At 29.9% G+C, this 20,064-nt stretch overlaps 5 protein-coding genes across 10 annotated transcripts in view; 2 read left to right on the top strand and 3 right to left on the bottom strand.

Moving 5' to 3' along the window:
• Window positions 1–267, bottom strand: part of LOC100746431 (splicing factor 1) — a 7,219-nt gene extending 6,952 nt beyond the window's left edge. The window contains exon 1 of one of the 2 annotated variants that reach the window (XM_033323901.1): window positions 250–267. Coding sequence is in view for 1 of the 2 variants with exons in the window: in XM_012392173.3 (XP_012247596.1) it covers window positions 1–99 (99 nt within the window). In the remaining variant the exon portion in view is untranslated. The other variant, XM_012392173.3, reaches the window with a different exon arrangement.
• A 514-nt stretch (window positions 268–781) lies between these two features.
• LOC100746553 (WD repeat-containing protein 48) lies at window positions 782–7,024 on the top strand. The gene is made up of 12 exons (XM_003493782.4): window positions 782–1,406; window positions 1,855–2,071; window positions 2,180–2,392; window positions 2,462–2,757; window positions 2,847–3,035; window positions 3,107–3,421; window positions 3,504–3,606; window positions 3,686–3,851; window positions 3,944–4,135; window positions 4,215–4,461; window positions 4,551–4,675; window positions 4,742–7,024. Exons 1-11 carry the CDS (start codon window positions 1,359–1,361, stop codon window positions 4,611–4,613), a joined length of 2,049 nt encoding a protein of 682 aa, XP_003493830.2. The 5' UTR covers window positions 782–1,358; the 3' UTR covers window positions 4,614–4,675; window positions 4,742–7,024.
• Window positions 7,025–7,687: 663 nt separating this feature from the next.
• Window positions 7,688–8,999, bottom strand: LOC100746674 (haloacid dehalogenase-like hydrolase domain-containing protein 2). Of its 2 annotated transcripts, none has more exons than XM_003493783.4 (4): window positions 8,826–8,999; window positions 8,271–8,570; window positions 7,971–8,181; window positions 7,688–7,900 (listed from the first exon to the last, which is right to left on the bottom strand). In XM_003493783.4, exons 1-4 carry the CDS (start codon window positions 8,918–8,920, stop codon window positions 7,733–7,735), a joined length of 774 nt encoding a protein of 257 aa, XP_003493831.1. In that variant the 5' UTR covers window positions 8,921–8,999; the 3' UTR covers window positions 7,688–7,732. The 2 variants fall into 2 exon arrangements, with proteins under 2 accessions (XP_003493831.1, XP_024227185.1); XM_024371417.2 differs by having other exon boundaries at window positions 8,271–8,450; window positions 8,826–8,971.
• Window positions 9,000–9,006: 7 nt separating this feature from the next.
• LOC100746905 lies at window positions 9,007–11,412 on the top strand. 2 transcript variants are annotated; one of them, XM_012392168.2, is made up of 6 exons: window positions 9,007–9,114; window positions 9,187–9,279; window positions 9,338–9,679; window positions 9,748–9,935; window positions 10,008–10,999; window positions 11,073–11,412. In XM_012392168.2, the coding sequence occupies exons 2-6, from the start codon at window positions 9,268–9,270 to the stop codon at window positions 11,354–11,356; spliced, it is 1,818 nt and encodes a 605-aa protein (XP_012247591.1). In that variant the 5' UTR covers window positions 9,007–9,114; window positions 9,187–9,267; the 3' UTR covers window positions 11,357–11,412. The 2 variants fall into 2 exon arrangements, with proteins under 2 accessions (XP_012247591.1, XP_003493833.1); XM_003493785.3 differs by having other exon boundaries at window positions 9,062–9,114; window positions 9,346–9,679.
• A 1,082-nt stretch (window positions 11,413–12,494) lies between these two features.
• Window positions 12,495–17,848, bottom strand: LOC100746793 (transmembrane protein 135). Of its 3 annotated transcripts, none has more exons than XM_033323902.1 (9): window positions 17,724–17,848; window positions 14,837–14,967; window positions 14,447–14,573; window positions 14,159–14,313; window positions 13,818–14,085; window positions 13,559–13,726; window positions 13,341–13,481; window positions 13,092–13,258; window positions 12,495–13,005 (listed from the first exon to the last, which is right to left on the bottom strand). In XM_033323902.1, the coding sequence occupies exons 2-9, from the start codon at window positions 14,953–14,955 to the stop codon at window positions 12,891–12,893; spliced, it is 1,260 nt and encodes a 419-aa protein (XP_033179793.1). In that variant the 5' UTR covers window positions 14,956–14,967; window positions 17,724–17,848; the 3' UTR covers window positions 12,495–12,890. The 3 variants fall into 3 exon arrangements, with proteins under 3 accessions (XP_033179793.1, XP_012247592.1, XP_024227184.1); XM_012392169.3 differs by lacking the exon at window positions 17,724–17,848 and adding an exon at window positions 15,392–16,065; XM_024371416.2 differs by lacking the exon at window positions 17,724–17,848 and adding an exon at window positions 15,268–15,534.
• Window positions 17,849–20,064: the final 2,216 nt, after the last annotated feature.

Consider the following 20,064-nt stretch of genomic DNA (forward strand, 5'->3'; position numbering starts at 1 on the left):
AGCCGCAGCAGCAGCCGCGTTCGCAGTCGCAGCATTTTGTTGGGCGTTTTGCAAATAACTTGGATTCAATAACGATGTGAAATTTCGTGACTGATTCATGGTGTAAATCTAGCCGAGGACGCGTAAAACGTCAGAATAGTTATACGTCCTATGGTGTGTAGCGTACGGTATACAACTAAAGCTAAAATCAACGGAACGTTTACACACCAAGAAAATGGCGGCGTTCAACTGACTGACGGACACCTTTACCTCTTTCATGGGCGTACGGCGTACCGGAGACGGATGCTGTCTTTCCGGATAGAATTAATAAAGAATATTGTCGCTAGGTGGCACTTTGATGAGTTTTAGAACACCTGCGAGTTTCATATAAAATAAAATGTAAAATGAGACAGAAAAACATCTCAAATTGTTACATAAATTTTTTAAAATAAAAATACATATATTTGTTTATTCCTTTAATTGTACAAGGAGATTTAAAGACAATGTTTTGTAAGAATTCTATGCGTTCTTAAACTTGTCGGAACACGAAGTAACGTGTGGAGCATGTATATTTCTTACTCAATATATTGTAGGATGGTTATAAGGATCTACAGTTTATTGTATCTGAAGTCAGTTTTCAACGATTAATTGAAATTTTTTGATTGGTAGACGGTTAATAAATTACCAATTGGGACATTTTCTGGAAACTATATATACGTGGATGCATCTGAACGCAACGCATTTATTATTTTTCATTGGTTGGTAAATAAAGATGATCTATATTCACAGTTGCATCGTGTACGACTATTGGTCATAAAAGTACCGATATATCATTGTGGAAATACTAATTTTCCAAATCCAAATTTAATTTCATCTTATGTTATAGCGGCTTATTGTATGTAGAAACCCGTATTATGATCTGTTTCATTCGACAAGTTTCGTACAACTTGAATCAATTGAATATTTTGCTAAAATATGTAACATATCTAACAATATATCCGGCTTTATTCAATCACAACAATGGAGACGAAACGTTATCAGACACTCTGAAACGTGATGTAACGTAATGTGTATAACGTCGGAACGTACTGATACCGGCGTTGGAACATTGTCAGTTTCTACATCTAATCGTCATGAACACTGTTTATACCTGGTCGGCTGACAGCTGTTTGAACTTCGACGTGATGTGCACTGTATCGTTTTGTACAACCATCGATGTGTCTTCTGGTCATGTAAGGCTTCCGATGTAATCAACGATGAAACTACTGCGTGGTTTCAACGCATCGGAACGTAAAAGTGCAACAGCATAATTCTAGTACATTTTGAATGTTTTCCTCTATTACCTCTAAGTGCAAAGTTACAGAACAGTTTGCGGTATAATGGCAGCTCATAAGACAGGCGGGCAAAGTGGTCGAAAGAAAGTGCAGGTACTTGTCTGTGATATTTTTTCCCCTGTTGAAATATACGTCATTGCTTTTCGAAGCATAATTTCTTTTAAATTGAATGAAATGTTTTCGCAAAAACAGAATTGCTGTGTACTAATTGACGTTGCTATTTCGCCCGTTATAAAATCCACATGACGATGTATGAAATAATAGAATCGCAATTGATCTATGATATTTTTGATATGTATTGCTTGATGCTATATGCAATTATTGATCAATTTCGTAAGATTCTTATAAAATCTTTGATGACTATAAATCACGTAATTACTAACGGGTGGTGTGTCATGAATAATATCGTAAATGAATTTTTATGTTTCTATACTTTCGATCTTATCGAATAAAATTTATTAATGAAACTCACAAAAAGATTTATTTAGAATGATTATTATATGAATGGTAATTATTTTGTTATTTTGCGTATTTGATGAAGGTATCCATGGTTATAAGAGATGAAATGGAAAAGAAACATAGAGCTGGAGTCAATTCATTACAATATGATCCAGCTTTGCATAGGCTTTACTCCGCAGGTAGAGATAGTATTATAAGGATATGGAATTGCAAAAATATGAAAGATCCATATATTCAGTCAATGGAGCATCACACGGACTGGGTCAATGATATAGTATTGTGCTGTGGTGGCAAAAATTGTATGTATCTTTTGTTAAATTTCTAAGTTAATGTTTAACATGTATTGTATCTAAAGATATAATATATTATATTTTTATGTAATGAGAAAAGAAAATATTGTTTTACAGTAATATCAGCCAGTTCTGATACAACAGTAAAGGTATGGAATGCACACAAAGGTTTCTGCATGTCTACGTTAAGGACACATAAAGATTATGTAAAGGCTCTAGCATATGCAAAAGATAAAGAACAAGTTGCTAGTGCTGGTTTAGATAAATTAATCTTTTTATGGGATGTCAATACGTTAACTGCCCTCACGGCAAGCAACAATACAGTAACAAGTAACAATTCAGTCTTTAATATGAATAAACAATTTATAATTATTTAAATAACACATGGATAATTTGCAGCATCATCTCTTAGTGGAAATAAAGACTCTATATATAGTCTTGCCATGAATCAGATTGGAACAATTATAGTGAGTGGTAGTACAGAAAAAGTTTTAAGAGTATGGGATCCAAGAAATTGTACTAAGTTAATGAAACTTCGTGGTCATATGGATAATATTAAAGCCTTAGTATTAAATAGAGATGGTACTCAGTGTTTGTCAGCCAGTTCTGATGGAACGATCAAACTTTGGTCACTGGGGCAACAAAGATGTATCCAAACCTTTAGAGTACATAAAGAAGGTGTTTGGGCATTATTGGTAATTACAATTTTTTCCCCTATCTTAACATCTTACTAAAGTAATAAATAATGCAGATAACTATATTAAATTAGAACAATCATCTTTAGGCAACAGATACCTTTAGTCATGTAATATCAGGAGGTAGAGACAGAAGAGTTGTAATGACTGAATTATCATGTTATCCTGAAAGGTATACAGTTATTTGTGAAGAAAAAGCACCTGTACTAAAAATGGTTATGACACCTGATCAGTCCAGCATTTGGGTAGCAACTAGTGAATCTACTATAAATAATTGGGTATTGTTATATTTTATTATGCACAAAAAAGCTCATTAATAAAACAAATAACATTTTAAAAATTGTTGTAGTCTATAAGTCAAAAGGATTGGCAAGAATTAGGAATTGAAGACTATTGTGATTCCGCTAGTGGGGTAACGCAGAATGTAAGAAATACAGAGCCTGCGCAAAAAATATTGGGTGGCTCGGCAATACGGCATTGTCACGTCTTAAATGATCGAAGACATGTTTTAACGAAAGATACAGAAGAAAATGTAGCTTTATACGATGTATTAAAAGCGCGTAAAGTTGAAGATTTAGGAAAAGTAGATTTTGAACAGGAAATAAAAAAAAGAAATAAAATGGTGTATGTTCCAAACTGGTTTAGTGTAGATCTGAAAACTGGGGTATGTAATTCTATGATTCATTAACATAATTGTAATTTTAATACATATGAGATTAAAAATAACTTTTGATATATTTTTATAGATGTTGACCATCCATTTAGGTCAAGATGAAAATGACTGTTTCTCTGCATGGGTTTCTGCAAAAGAAACTGGTCTTGCAGAAAATGATGCCGTAGATCAAAAAGGTAATATTTATTTTTTATACATCTATCATTGTTTACTGTTCTTACAATACTATATTGCTTCTTCTTTCTTTTCCTTCAGTGAATTATGGAAATCTTTTGCTACAAGCTTTATTGGAACATTGGTGGAGGCCACTACATGTTGATGATGAAAATGAAGGCAATAGTAATGACGGTAATAGCTCTATTCATACTAGAGGAGGAAATTTATATTTCTCAGTACCAACCCATACACCTGTTATATTCAGGTATAAGAAAGTTCCAAGTATTTCCCTTAAATGAAAAAAATATTTGCTTAACTATCTTTGATTATAGCAATAAAAATACAATTATGTTTTAGTGAAGTAGGAGGCAGACCTTTGTATAGATTATTAGTTAGAGATGCTGCAGGAGAAATGGAAGGAGTGCTATTAAATGAAACTGTTCCTGCATGGGTAGTTAATATTGTTGTGGATAAAAATCTCCCACAGTTCATTAAAATATCATTTTATCTTCTTCCACATGCAACATCTGGTGTAAAAAGTTTAAAAAGGTATGTAAAAAAATGAATAATTTTTTAAATATTACAAAATAAAATTTTTATAATATCGGGTTAATATATATCTTTTAAGGGATCGCTTAATTGCAAATGATTTTATACAAATTCGTAAGATAGCAGAACATGTTTGCGATAGAGTACTTGGTGCCGGAAGTGACTCGGGATCGGTATCAGGTATTGGAAATACAGTTTCTGGAGGATCTCCACCTGGAGACAGGACAAATACAGATTCAAACGCTGATAGTTCTTCACTGATCGAGGAAAAAGTAGAATTGTTATGTAACGATCAAGTTTTAGATCCTTCTATGGATTTAAGAACTGTATGTTTTTATACTGTATCTAACTATATTCGTTTAATACAATGGTTTTAATACAATTTTTACATTATCTTTATTTTATTATGCTTTAGGTCAGACATTTTATTTGGAAAAGTTCAGCAGACTTAATAATTCATTATCGGCCAGTAAAATAGTTAGAGCTAAATTCGTCAGAACAGAGATCTCTAAAGTGTCCATGGTTTTTTACTGTCATAAAGTAAGTAAATGCTTTTACTTATTCTTTATTTACTAAAAATGATTATATGAAACGAATATATTGCAGAATAACGGAAGACATGTGGTCTAGTTGCAGAGTGTGGCATTTCACACTACCTTCACTTTCTGAAATGTTCAATCGAATTTCGATGGATGTTTCGTTAGATGCTGCAAGTGAAGATGAGTAAAAGTCAGGTTATATATAGAGTATTTAAAATTAAATGAGTTGAAAGGCAATAATGTGTGGAAGTATCAGTATAAATTGCTCATATTTGTATATTTATATCCTGAGGCCAAATTCAATAATACAACAATAATTTCAGTTAGTCTGCTACTAAAAACATGTTTTTTGTTTTTAATGCATTTCATTTAATGCAAAGTATTAAATGTTTACTGTCAGCCATTTATAGTCTTCCCATTTCAAAAATATCAACAAGTAAAGTTAAGTACAAAAAAATAAGCGATAAACCTTGGATGGCCCAGGAAATTAAACTGTCTTTAAATATTATATTTTCATATGCTTCTCAATTATTCCTTTATTTATTCTATATAATTAATTTGTTTTCCTTTTTGTTTATTTGTAAGTAGCATTATTTTATTTAAACAAAACATATACTCAAACAAACGAAAGACATGTATCAGCAATACTCCACACACCTGCCTTGTTATTGTAAAAAAAAGCAAACTATAAAAGGAAGAGAAAAATGTCAATTTACTATTAATCAAATTAAAATTCAGCAGCCAAATTAACAGTTCAATATTTCCTATTAATAACATAGGAAATAACAGTGTATGTCTTCAGTATAATAAGGTCAAATTCTGTCTCTAATGAAACTTCCAGTAATTAAACTTTTATTACATATTATACGAGAGAAGAAAAGTATGAATACATTACAGCTTTCGATTAAACAAATATGACTATATTGGCAGAATTTGATCTTAGGAGACAACTACAATAGATAAAAAAAAAAAGACAACTACAATAGATAAAAAGTTAATCATACGTTAGAATATTTACTCTACTAGAATCCTACAAATTGTACATACAAATACGATTGTAAGTAACGTCCCTTAATCATGGTGATGGGCTGTATACATAAAATCGAAGCAAATGTATCAAAATCGAAGCCTTTGCACCAATTTTATGAAATTGGGATAAATGCTTGACTCTAAAAAGAAAAAGAAATTGAGTGACATATAGAGGGAGGGAGTGACAGAAAGAGAAAGAAAGAAAGAAAACACTGTTCTTTATTAATATGGCCCTAAATGTTGTAATTCTTGTGTTATCAAAATGACATAAAAGCAATTTTTTAATAAATCTAGAGATTATTTCGTTGTTACATTTTAATATGCTACGTATTGTATAAGTATTTATTTGCTAAGCTTTTGTTACACATATTTAAAAATGTAAAGAAGTTAATTACTATTACTTAGTTATATTCTTCTTATTAGGAATTTTTAGAGCTCTGTGATAAATGTTTCTTGAGCTAAGGACGTTGATTAACATGATGGCTACCAAAAATATTGTATATTTGCAGTTAAGTTTGATTCATTTTTATGTTTGTATATTGGCATTATATGTATATTTTGCAAAGACCTAGTATCAATCATGTCACATTTAATTATCTTATTCATTTTTCAAATGGAATGTATTTTCGTAAAATGACCCTCATTACTGCAACAGGAAATCAACACGTGCCTGATCCTAGATTATAAGTTGTAGAGGGCATTTAAATGATGAAGCGATCTATTAATCTTTTGAAAATAATGTGGATTGTAAGTTAATACTGTTGTGGTGCATAATAATAGAAAATATTCTGTTAAAATCTAGTATTTAGTTGTATATTTGTAAGCATTTTGCTCGTAAGTTTATTTATATAATACTAGGTGCAAGATGCAATTGTTGATCAATTATTGTGTTTTAAGCATTAACAATTGAATGAAATTTTCTGGTAATTTATTATTTTACTTTATTGCAAAAACAGCTCTTATATACTTTTTTCTTTTCGTTTTATAATTACATTTTTATGTTAATTGCTTAATTGCAAATTCGTAGAGATTTACTATATCATTTAGCAGTTTCACTTGTAGGTAATATTAAATTAGTTTTAGACACAAGACATGCATTTCATACAGTATTCGTAAAAGTTATAACTGAGCCTTCCTCACTAAAGAAATAACATTGTTCATTAATGGAAGTACTAATGTATTAAAAGTGCGCTTGTAATTACACTTTTGAAACGTGACATCTTCAAATCAAAACTAATTATACTCCCTATCTTCTTAGTAAGGGACAAAAGGATGTTCTCAAAATAAGATGTTGATTAATTCTCATATTTAAGAAAAGAGAGCAAGTAGAAAAAAGGGAAAGGATTATGAAATGGTGCCAAATTTTATACTAAACAAAACCTCTTGCAGTGCACCCATTTCTTTTAAAAATGACTAAGATTTTTTCTGTACAACTGCTTTTAACAATAACTTATTAAGTACGATAGTTCTAATATTTATTATCTAAGATTATGTATATTCGTAAAAACTCATAATTACAACGATTATTTCTCTTGTTTTTAGAACGATATAAGAACCTAAGAAATATCGTCTCGCATCTAGAAAATTCTATTATCAAATTTGAAAGAAATGTTGATTCATCCTAATTTATAAACAGAATTCATTAACATATGATGGCAGATGAAATTTTCTACAATTTTCTACATTCTACTGCGCGATGAGGCGATATTCGTTCAATATTTATAAAGTTATCTATCCTCAACTATTAATCGATAGATACGTCGAAAGAAATCTGTAATACTTTTTATTACTGTTAGAACAAAGAAAATTTGGTAATGTAATATTTCACATCATAGAAAGTACTATGTCGGTTTCTTTATAATTATAGTCTCTTTATATTTTGAAACTATATTGTGAATCTAATCTAGATTATGTACACATCCCATTACAGAATTATTAATATTGAAATAAAATATCTAATTTAATACAGAATAACATATATATATATACATATACATAATATTCTTTTACTGTTGCAAAATCATACTACTTAAATTTCTTTTTTAAGAATAAATTCTACAGCTTGGACAAAAGAACTGCATACTTTTGTAGGCGGTGGTGTAATTGTATTTTCATCTCCATCTCGATACTTTCCAGTTTGTATCAAAAGTCCTCTGATACCGATAGCTTGTGCACCAGCTACGTCATCTTTAACGTCCTGAAAAGAATTAAAAAATAAAAAACTGAAAATTAAAACAGTAATTAAACATTATGTAAAATAGTTTTACATCGCCAATCATAATCGCTTCTTCTGGAGGTATATCTTCCAAAGCAGCTTTGAAGAATTCTGCAGCTGGTTTTCCGATAATTTCTGCCTTGATATCAGCGGAATATTCTAAACCAGCGATAAATGCGCCTGGTCCCAGAGCTAAACCATCTGGCCTTTTATAATACCGCCCTTTATGAATGGCTATGAGCGATGCGCCATCTAATAGTAATCTGAAATTATAAACAATTTGTTCCCAATAACAAACAAAAATAAAAGTTTTGTACATGAATTTTCATCGTGTAAAATAGTCAAGGTATACCTGAATGCTTTGGTCAATTTTTCATAATTGAATTTATCTGGAGCCAATCCTATTACTACAGCATCTTTTTTATCGTCATTTCTTATTAAATCATCGAAATCTTCATTAGCAGCAGGATCAATAAATAACATTGGATTTAATTTCCGCGAAATAATCAATTTCCTCGCTGCAGCTAAAGAACTGAAAATTTCTTCCTTCTTAATATCAAAACCGAGTTTTGTCAATCGACCATATAAACAATTGCCGGATTCTTTCGTTGTATTTGTGACGAATTTAAGCGGTATACCTGCGTTTCGAAGTCTATATTGAAAGCAATAAAATAATTTATTTAACATTCTAAAAAAAATTATGAAATAAAAGACCGAAAATTACAAAGTATAATTTTCATTAAATTGTACTTTATTTGTTAAAATATTATTTGATATTAATAGTAAAGTCAATGTATTCAATTTAAAAGACGACAGTAGGTAAAATCGATGCAACATAAGACGTAAGGTACGCCATAATATTTACTAATAATCATGAATAATTGTCATAAATTCAATAAAAAACCACCTGTTTAGAGCTTCCACGGCACCTGGAATTGCTGAATTATCGATATGCAGTGTTCCACTGAGATCTATTAGTATCATTTTTATTTGTTTCGCCATATTTTATAAAATTTCAATGACTTATCCGACGTTTACTCACAGCTACAAGTATAATACACATAAACATATGTATACATGTTAAAGCACGTTCATTCGTCTTTATGATAACGACTTAAAGTTTGGCATCACACGTGGTCAGCTATGGCGCTCTCCATGAGACAGGAAGATGTAAAACAAGTACCATGGTTTTCTCTGTAAGTATTAGAATTACTGAGGAGTTTTATATCCTAAGATATTTGATTAAAGATTACATTTACATTCTACAGCGCAGAATGGCACCAAGTGCACAAGCAAATATATTCCAATGATATCAATGAACAGACTGAAGGTTATGAAATGCTACTTGCATGGCAAGCAAGGTAATCAAATATCAAACGTTTAATAAAATATTATGGTATAAGTGGTATTAATTAATAGTATTTTAGGATACCAAAATTGCCAATAGGCATTGATTGTACTCTTTCAATTATGCAAGTGTGTGTTAGAGACCGTGAATGGACTCCTAAAATTAACAATGGCGAGTTGCCAATTACCTATGAAAATGACTTATGTCTGATGTATTCAACTACAATAATGAGAATTTTAAATCATATATCTAACATAGGACACACGAAACAAACATCCTTATTTCAAATAGCAAAGCATCTTAATATTCCAGAGTGGATAGTAAATTTAAGACATGATACTGCTCATGGTTATGAAGTTCCATCCATTGGTGTATTGAGAATAGCTGTAAATATATTACTAGCATGGTTACATGTATGTATATTTCTATATCAACTATAATATTAAAGGAAAAAGATGTTTCTTACATGATATATTTAAAGGAAGAATATTGGGCAGCTGAAGCTAAAAGAATGGAAGAATGTTTGATTAGTGAAGAATCTATGAAAGAAGTCCAAAAGACTGAAGAAGTACAGGATTTTGATGATTTAATTGAACTCTGGACTTCTGTAAGTTTGTATATTCATGTTGGCTATCATCTAGTATCAAATGTTCCAGACCCTCAATTGAAGTATGTATAACCTTTAATTATTTTGATTACAATAATACAGAATTTATATCAATAAATTGATTTTATTGGTAGGGAAACATTACAAGATCTGCGTTCATATGCTATCTCTTTATTACAAAAAAATGGTGAAAATATGGAAAATAATAAAGATAACTACATAGAGGCTGCCAGTGATGATATAAAAAATGATAAAAAGTACACATTAGAAACTGCAAGAATTGTTCTTTTATCTGAAATATCTAGGTATCTTAGTAAAAAGTCTATACCGGATAAAAAGAATATAGTTTGTAATACATTGCTCAGTTCAGAAGTATTTTTACCAAGCAAGAACATGTTATCAATTTTTACTCAAAGTGAGAGTATTGAAAATAAATTGGAGAAAGATGTTTTGCCATTAGACATGTTAAAGTTTTGGAAAGATATAATATTTCTATTGTGTGAAAAAGATCTAATGGAAGTGTTAATTATAAAATTACTGGAATTAATAAAAAATGAAGAAGTAAATAAAGAAAAGAAATTGTTAGCTTCTTTATGGATAAGTTCTATATCATATAGTTTTTTGAAATTAGATAGCGCGCATGACATATCTCGAGTTTTAGAATATCAGTTAGAAAAGATACAAAAAAATTTACCACCAAAAGTTTTTGAACTTAAAGTCAAAGAAGAGACAGATCGTACTTATCCACACTTGAAATGCGTATTATGGTTTAATTTATCAGATACAGTACTGCCGTGCTTAACTGATATGAAATTTATTTCAAAGATTATATTAAACATAAATGAATTTTCGCTTAAATTCATTGTACCTATCTTAGAATTAATACATCCAAAAATAGATAATGAAAGCAAACAGTTACTGTTGAATTTAATGAATGTTTATGCAATGGTACCACTTGATAAGAATGATACAAATTTTCCTGAATATGAACAAATTTTTACTCTAAATGATCTTAAAGATAGTGAATGTCTACTAGACATAAATAAAGAACAAAATAAGGTGGTAGATAAAATACCTCGATTTTTAGCTGGTCAAGAAATTCGAAATAATTGGAACTTTGCAGTTGGTAAGTATATGAAGTTAAGTATCTACTTTCATTTTTCAAAACGTTAACAAAATAACTCTAAAATTTCTTTCAGCAACCTATAATTGGGCAGAATGTCCAATTGGTTTGCTTCCATGGCAAAATGATACACTGGAATTTATAAACCCACCCAATATTGTAGTACAGAAATATGATGTTTCAGTTTTAGAATCTGAAATTGTTCCTGGAAATATAGATAGGAAAAACTTAAAAATGCAAGGTCAAATTAATTGGAATAATGTTTTGAGACAAAAGAAACGTGTAAAACGAAAACAGGAACGAAGAAATGCAGATATTATAATGAATAAAGCACTGGAAACTGTTAAAAAACGAAGATAGTACATTGCAGTCTTGTATATTTCAAATATTTTATTCAATATTGGCATGTTCGCAAGGAAGAAATTCAACAATGTTGTTTTGTAAGTTAATAAATAAATTACTCATTTCTATCAAAGTGATCAATATAAAATTTTTTATTATTTGTAAAATTTCGATATCACAAACGTTGTATGTAATTTTAGGTATATGAAAAAGATCTTTGTACATTCTTAGAAGAATATCTACATTATTTTGTAACAGCTTGTTCATAAAATAATAATTTCACATTTCCTATACACATAGACATATATTATATAAATGTACAAAATTTTTAAATTAAACGAACTATATTAACATCACAGATGTATTGAACAAGAATGAACAAATATCTATGATATAGTAAATTTTTATAACATTACCGAATAATCATTTTAAATATAATTTAATGAGTCTAATTCTAGAATTGTACATGAATATTGTAAAATTTTAGCAATACAAAAGTTTATTATATATGTATGTTTGTTTCTTTGGTAACTATTTTATTAATATATATTTTTTCATCATACTTTTTTTCATTCATTTTTTCTTCATACTTTTGAGGTATGCAAAATGTCTTGAAATTAATCGTACATATGAAACGGGTAATGACAGTAATGTCACATCAAAATATAGATCGGATGTGTATTCGTTCGGTACGCGTGCACTCGAGCACAGTGATGGATATTCTCGGTGTATTATGGGGTCAGGGAAGCGTTTCCCATTCCATATCGATGAGAGAATCTGTGCACTGTAGGCGGAGTCAAGACATTCCCCTTGCCTCACGGTACTCCTATATCGCCATGGACTATACAAGTGGAAAGGTACCTAATAAATATTCAATCTTAACTTTTGGAACACAATTTTTTATGAAATCATTGCCTATTATATCTGTTACGTATTTGCATAAAAGCATTTTACTGTTTCCTGTTTTAAAGAAGTCGATACGAATATTTATTAAGTACACGTATACCAAAGTATCATTTCTAGCATTTAAGGGGTACCATGAGGGAAGGGGAATAGAATTGACTCCGCCTACGGCAATACAGTTCATGGATGAAGCCTCTTGCACAAGACTTTGTCCTCTTGTACGCGTTGATAATATAAAAAAAATATCAACATATTTTCACGGAACGGAATCATATTTACTAACATATACATTTTGTGTATAATGTGATGTCAACTGAAATTTCACATAACGATACAAAAATGAAATGGAGAAAGATCTCTACAAGCTACTGAACAATCCAAACAGTACTGACACACAGTATACGTTCCCCGTTCCCCCTTTTTTTAGGTAAGAAGCATTCCCCTTACTTCATGGTGTCTCTTGGGCTCGGGTGTCCACGACCTTTACTTGAGTGCACGTGTACCCAACAGCGTGCATACTTTTGCGACTTCTTTTATATTTTTTATGCAGAAACAAACATTTTGAATTCTCTCGTTAGTTCCCCGATACTTTACTTAAATAATAACAACGATCAATATAGTTCCTTCTTTTCCCATTCTTTTTTTTCAATTAAAAAGCAAAAGTTTTCTTATCAGTAGTATTAGTTTTTCTGAGTACATCTGCAAGATGTTTAGTTGATTCCAAACCAAATGCGTCTAATGACACTCGAGACATTACTGCTATTCTGAAATTACACAGAAGAAAAAAAGGTATAATAACATAACATATGTTAAAAATTTGAATTGGTAAAAAGATTATAATATTTAGTACCTTCCACCAGATACAGCATATAAAAATTTCCAATAAGAAGACCTCAAGAGTTGTGGCTCAAGGATTGCTGCATGGAAGAGTATTGCTGTACAAAAGCAGTATAAAAAGATTACAAACCACTTTATTTCAGGTACTATATTTTTTTCCACAAGATCATTCCATGACAACTAAATGAAAAAGGCAAGTATAAATTTTAATATATAGTAAAAATACTAAATTGTAAAATCAGGAAAATATTTACAAAAATACCTGCAATGCTTTCCACATAAAATATAGAGCTACTGTATTATTACTATAAAACATAAATGTTAAACCACCAATAAATCCAGCAGGAATTGCGTGGTAAGGAGAATCTTTTTCTAAGAATCTTCTCAACAAACAGGATACTAGCTAAAATAGTTTTGAAAATTGTTATGAAGATGCACATAAAACTAGAATGACTATTTATAATAAAAATATAATAATACCCTATAAAGACCTGCAAAACCACCTAAAAATATAGGCAAATTTAGATTGTTCTTTTTGAAAATCATTGATTTTATCAAAGGTGGTTTCGTAAGTAATTTCTTCATGCCAAAGAACAAGTTAATCACTAATTGAGCACTTAGAGCATAACTAAATACTTCCATGCCACCCTATAAATGAAAATGGCAATCAGTACTATATATTTCACAATGTTTATTTAATCTTTTATATTTATTCATTATATACAAATGATGTATATACCTTTAATATATAATGAGCACAACTAAAAGGATGTGGGCAGGAACTATGTTTTCCTTGAAGTTTTAATCTTTCTATAATTTTCCTATATATTTTAAGGGATTTCATAAATATATTAAGATTTTTTTTATGAGATTTTTTATTTACACCATGCTTTTCTATTGAACTTCCACTAGCACTACCTTCATCAGCAGAGCATATTTGTGTATCACAATGCAAATTGTTCTTTTCTACAAGGTAACCACACTCTTCATATTTTCCAACAAGAATTCTAATAAAAATTTCTTAGTTAAGTAAAAATTGTTTGCAATTGTCACAAGTAAAAGTACTGAATAAATAAGTACCTAAATATTCTATACATGGAAGGTTCTTTATTTGGTCTAGAACGATAAAAATAAAGTAATAATGTTATGCTTGTAGCAAAAATATAAGTTCCACCTTGAGGGATAGGAGTATAATGACCCCTTGCTATGCCCATTCTAAATAATGTTTCTGTTGCCTAGTAAAGGATTTTGTAATTAATTATATATAAAAATTATGTTTAAAAATTATGATTTTTATAGATTTGTATAAATCTTTATAAAAATATAATATTATCTTGACAAGATGAAACATAGAATTAATTCACTCACAAGATTAGCTACATATAAACTTAATAAAGGACGTCTTGATGGTCTCTCAATAACAATAGCTGTTAGACTAGATAAGAAGGATGGAAGAAATGATACAGTCAGAAAATTGAAGTTTCCAAGTATTCGTCTGAAATGTATAGTTTTTAAATAAGTACAATATGTGCTACATAATTAAGAAGCATTGTTAAATTAAATTAATGCCATAATTATAGTAGTAATTTAAAAAGTAGCAAATTATATAAAATCAATTAGACAAATTTTACTTGTAATTTATTCATTTTTAAAACTTAATAAAGTCCCTTTCTTATATGACATTCCTCCTCAGCATGTACAAAGTCCGTTTTTATGTATATAATATGAATTATAAATTAAAAATTAATTTATTCAAACCTTAAAATGCAAATAAATGCGGAATACGAGAAACCGCTCCATGAGAGGAAAGCTGTTGATTGTAAAAGACCCAATATCGTTTTTTTAATATCTTCTTTAGATGGTATCTTTCCTTTCATTAAAAGTGCAGCCTAAAAATATATCGATCGAGGTAGAGATTGAATGTCGATGATTCTCATAATTTTGTTCGTTCAATTAGAATAATTAATATACAAATATTAGTTACAAAGGATCTTTTTAAATGCAAAGGGAAAATTGCAAATTAAATGCAAAGTGTAGAAAATTGACAATCATTTATCAGTTGACGAAGCAAATATGTCAATAAGTCTTATAAGAGGCAGAGTGAAATTCTATTTATTACTCTTTATCATGAATTACGAATTGCTCTGTTACAGTAAGCGTACGCACGTGTTTTTTAAAATAACACTTACCGTTATTTTTCACAAAAAAAGTAACGATAGAACTGTCTTATATCTAGATAAAGGGTAATCAGTATATCAAAGATAAGGAACAAACAATTTAGGAAAAATGAAAAAAAAGAATAGATAAACATACTATATAAACGGTAGCATATAACTTTAGACATTGTGGGATAGCATCTATGCCAAGACCGGCTGCTGCAGCCACGCAGGAATTAGTCCAATGATGCGAGTATTCCTTACACTGTACGTCGATGAATTTGCTCAGTTGTGCTGGCATTTTTTGATAACTAACAATTTCGCACTAAGTCCAATTACTGGTTAAAAAACGAAGATTTGAACAAGGAACGTCGCATAAAGGAAAGCTATAGATGACACTTCTTCTGTCACACAATACAACAACAGCTATTTTGATATCTTCAAACAGTTTGATGAATTCATTCTTTTGGGTTTTATACGATATGATAATTACGCAACGTGAAAAGAAGTTGATCAAATTACGAATTGGCGAAGGAGATCTATTTATCCGTTAAAGATATTTAATGATGATTAGATAAATGTGTTTTCGAGCGTAGAGACAGAGTACTACTCGTGTCTTGTAGATCAAAGAGAAACGCTCACTGAAATATTCAATGCGCGCGGACTCGTTGACCGCTCGTCAGCTACTGAGCCAGTGTACTGCGATGTAAAATGTAAAGTCGAAACTCGCTCTGCGATCGACTTTAAATGGTTATACCTGTCACTGTGAGTCAACTAATTATTTACTGAATTATAAATGTTAATTGAAAAAAATTACTTATGACTTTTTATTGATCAGTTACATAACCGTTAATGCAAGAATTTCGTATAAAAAGTTGTACAGATCATTATAGCTATGTGAGGTAAATACATTATCGAGTGGTATTAGGACTTTAAAAAATTTACATAATAAAAATTTATTTAATATGAGGAATTTAAAAGATAATCGTAATATTACTTCTTAAGATTCATACTTTGAAAATAAACTATGTTACTGCATAATGTACGATGACTTTCTAAACTACAGTTTCGGCTCATAATTATCATAAACCTACGTAGAATGGTACAGGCCACGATGCAAAGAAATAATTTTGTGGAAAAATTAGTAGGCATAACTTTTACAATTTCTTACAGAAAATATTACAATTTTGTTAAAACACAAGATACATTTCAATATGACGTATCTATCGATATATGCAGATTTTATCGTCTAAAATCTTGAAAATTTTGGCATTTTTTTGTTTAAAATGTAGGACTATAAGATTAGGGTTATAAGAATTATTCTGCTCGACAATTTTTAAACAATTGATGAAAAACAAAAAGAATATCGAACTAGAAATTTAATTGTTATGAAACGATTCACTTTAAACTAGAATAAGTACGATGTGGTATTGTTAACTGTCTGCCAGTTGCAATTTTTAGGCAATTATTAAGGAAGAGTTTGTATCAAAAATTTTTCCTTTACATGAAATGAATAGACAGAGCGAGAGAATAATATTCGGCGGCTAAGAATCTAAAGTCGATAATTTATAAAAACTATTGAATGTCAAAATCTGGTATAAAGAAAATGGAAGAAATATATGCCAGTTTCTTTCACGGAGAAATATAAAAAATAATTGTGGGGATAGTGGTTAGTGAGTAAGGCAGAATTCCAGACATCGAGGTAGTATTGCATTTAAAATTTACTAAAGAAAGTTCCCCTTTCGATTCGAATGTTTTATACCTACTTATAAGATTGTCCTGTCGGTTACTAATGATTAACGTCAAATTTCGATAAATAATAGATAATTTCATACAAAAAATACAAACATAACCACAAAATGTTACAGTGCAAAATAAACATAAGATTGTTGATCAAGTTTCAGACAATTACAAGTGACCGACAGAGTATTAAACTTTACTAATCACTTGCACACTACTGTTTAGGCAAGAAAATGCGTTCTAAACACATATATTTGTCTATTTTATATAACAAATCGATTTTGCGTTATGACATGACTAATCACGCATGATCGCGAAATTGCATTCGTGTTGCCACTGACATCTATGTGCCATCAGTGGAATGTCTGCTTAGAGGATTTTCTAACTTGTAAATCGCAGTTGTACAATACATGTAAGTACATATTTGCTTCGTCAATATTTATAGCATTTAAGGAATCCAAAAGATAGCTTGTCGTCAATTAATTAGGTTTTGTTAGACTCATTAAAAATGATAATTCGCGATAACTCAATTTGATAAATCGCGTTTATATACATGTAGCTACATATATTATTATTATCAATTATTATACATGTATGTATATGCATTTTAATGTCATTGTTACATTATTTGAAAATAAATCTCAATACAAAATTTATACGGAAATTGACGCCAGTAAGATTCATTAGCAGAGAAATTTCATTAATCCAGAGACTTTTTAGCAAATTTTGACGTGAGGATGGCGCCATACCTGACTGTAGATAATTCGAGGTTCTATCCATTTGAGTTGGAAAGACACTGTCAGATAAGGGGTGACACAATTATATTTGGATTCTGATTGGCCACGACCGAATAGGTAGTTTTCCGTGTCTGATGAACAATAATTGTTAGTCGCATTTCAGTTTCTCACGATGTTTCATGCTGGTATATAAGTCACGGAAGAGACAGGATCTATATTAAACACTGTACACAACTACAAACAGGACAATCATATCGCCGGTTACAGTAAGATATCATTACATTAGAAGATTATAACGGAGCATTTTCTACAGAATGTAAATCAGTTAAGTATCCTTTTATATAATATATAAAACAATTTAAATAACTCTAACAATTATGTTTTTAAGGAAAGTTATAAAAATTAATTGAATATTACAATTAGTTCCTGAATAGGAATAGATACACCTAATCCTTCGCGTAGTTGTACGCGTTACGTGTCTCTTCGCACGTACACGATTTTTGGCTTTTTTTTTAAATAGTAACGTTATATTTCATTGTATGTTAATACTTGTTTAATATGGTATCATTTATTTTTGGAATCGTTACAAATATTTTATACACTTGATACGATAATTATTTAAGAATTTATATTTGCATCCGTTCAGATATTTTCATGCATAGTTACACTTGCATGTTCACGAAATAGATTATTATATTTTATTAGAGTTGCTAATTTAATCGTATGTTATGCATCAAAAAAGCAATTACCTTAGAATGTATCAATTAGCTTAGAATTTAAATTGCTTTAAACTGATTAAATGTAAAAAAATGCTTAATTTTCATAGTATATTCGTGTTTCATTTCTTTGAAATTTTGATTACTAATTATCATTACATTGCAGATATTTGTGCAGAATTTTACAAATACAACTAAAGAAGTAGAGCTTAAATAGATATTTCTTTCATCATTTAAATATTATAATAAATGCTTTAGGTAATGTGTATATTCCTACATGTTATATGCATACATTGAAATTTTCTGTAAACAAAGAAATATTCGCCTAGTCTACTAATTACGTACTTCCAAGTCATAAAATACATATTTATGCGTATTGCATTCGAGAAATTTCTGATGTAAACAAAAATTTGAGATTTATCAACAATTATGTTTGCTTGCAGCTTATCGTGGCGCCATACATTTAATTTCAACGACATCTAGCATCTAGTAATTACTTTCTAAGCTCATCAGTGATTAAGCTCATCAGTGAAAAAAAGGAAAGAAAAGAAGGAAAATGACTACTGGATTGAAAACAATGGAGCTTCTAAGATTAGGACGTCGAGTTCGTCGACGCCTGAACGCCCGAAATGGTGAGTAACCGAGACACTCATATTATTTCCATCCAATTTAGATTGCAATATTATCAAACGATCCGCGATAACAATGCGAAACGTGAGTTCGCTTAATCAATCGCTAAATCCTTCCGCACGTGATATTGTTTGTATCATATGATCGTCACGTTCGCATGCAGTACGAATGCGACGTGGTTGAACTTAAACTGAAATATGAGCGAAAATAAACCGCTCAAAATAGTCGGAGAAATGTTTTCATCAGTTGTTTGATCATTCTGTAAAATGTTGAAACCTTATGATTAGGTGATTTTAACATTTTAATATGATGTATATACAAGTTTAAATTTTATAGAAGATCAAATTATAAGTACTTTGGCTATTATCTATTTAATTAATTATGTTTGTTCTAAGCAAAAAAATTAAACAATAGTTTGGAGGAAGGAAGAGGGAGAGAGAGAGAGAGATATTTAAATATATCTTGGAACTGTGAATGTTTTGTTAGCGGTTGTGAATTTTTCAAAAACGAAACTGATTAACTCCACATTTCATGAATTTCTTATTTAGATGTACGATTAATATTCAATTCTCAAAGAATAAACAACTTTTGTAAATTCATTTAGCATAAAGAAGTAACGTAAACAATTGATTGATTAATACAGTTTCGGAATGGCAAGTGTATCACGATTGACTTTTTCGAAAGATGAGGATGAATTTTAAAAATACATACATATATGAAATCAAGTTAAATTACGTAATGTGCGTGCACGTAACGGCACTTGACTATAGTCCAGAAATGTGACTAGAAATCTAAAGAAAATATAATCATATTGCTTAAAGCAAAGAATGATTTAGCAAGTTATTCTTTTTGCTCAAAGATATTTTGTAACTTAAAAATTATAAATTTTATATAAAATTTCTTTAAACCTATTCGATCATTATTATCGTCATTTATTTTTTATTATTGCTGATAAAATTACTAACATAGCTAGTTGAAATAATTATGTAATTTAATATGCTATATGT

Source organism: Bombus impatiens, unplaced genomic scaffold (genome assembly GCF_000188095.3).
Source record: "Bombus impatiens unplaced genomic scaffold, BIMP_2.2 scf_1293, whole genome shotgun sequence".
NCBI classification, from domain to species: domain Eukaryota; kingdom Metazoa; phylum Arthropoda; class Insecta; order Hymenoptera; family Apidae; genus Bombus; species Bombus impatiens.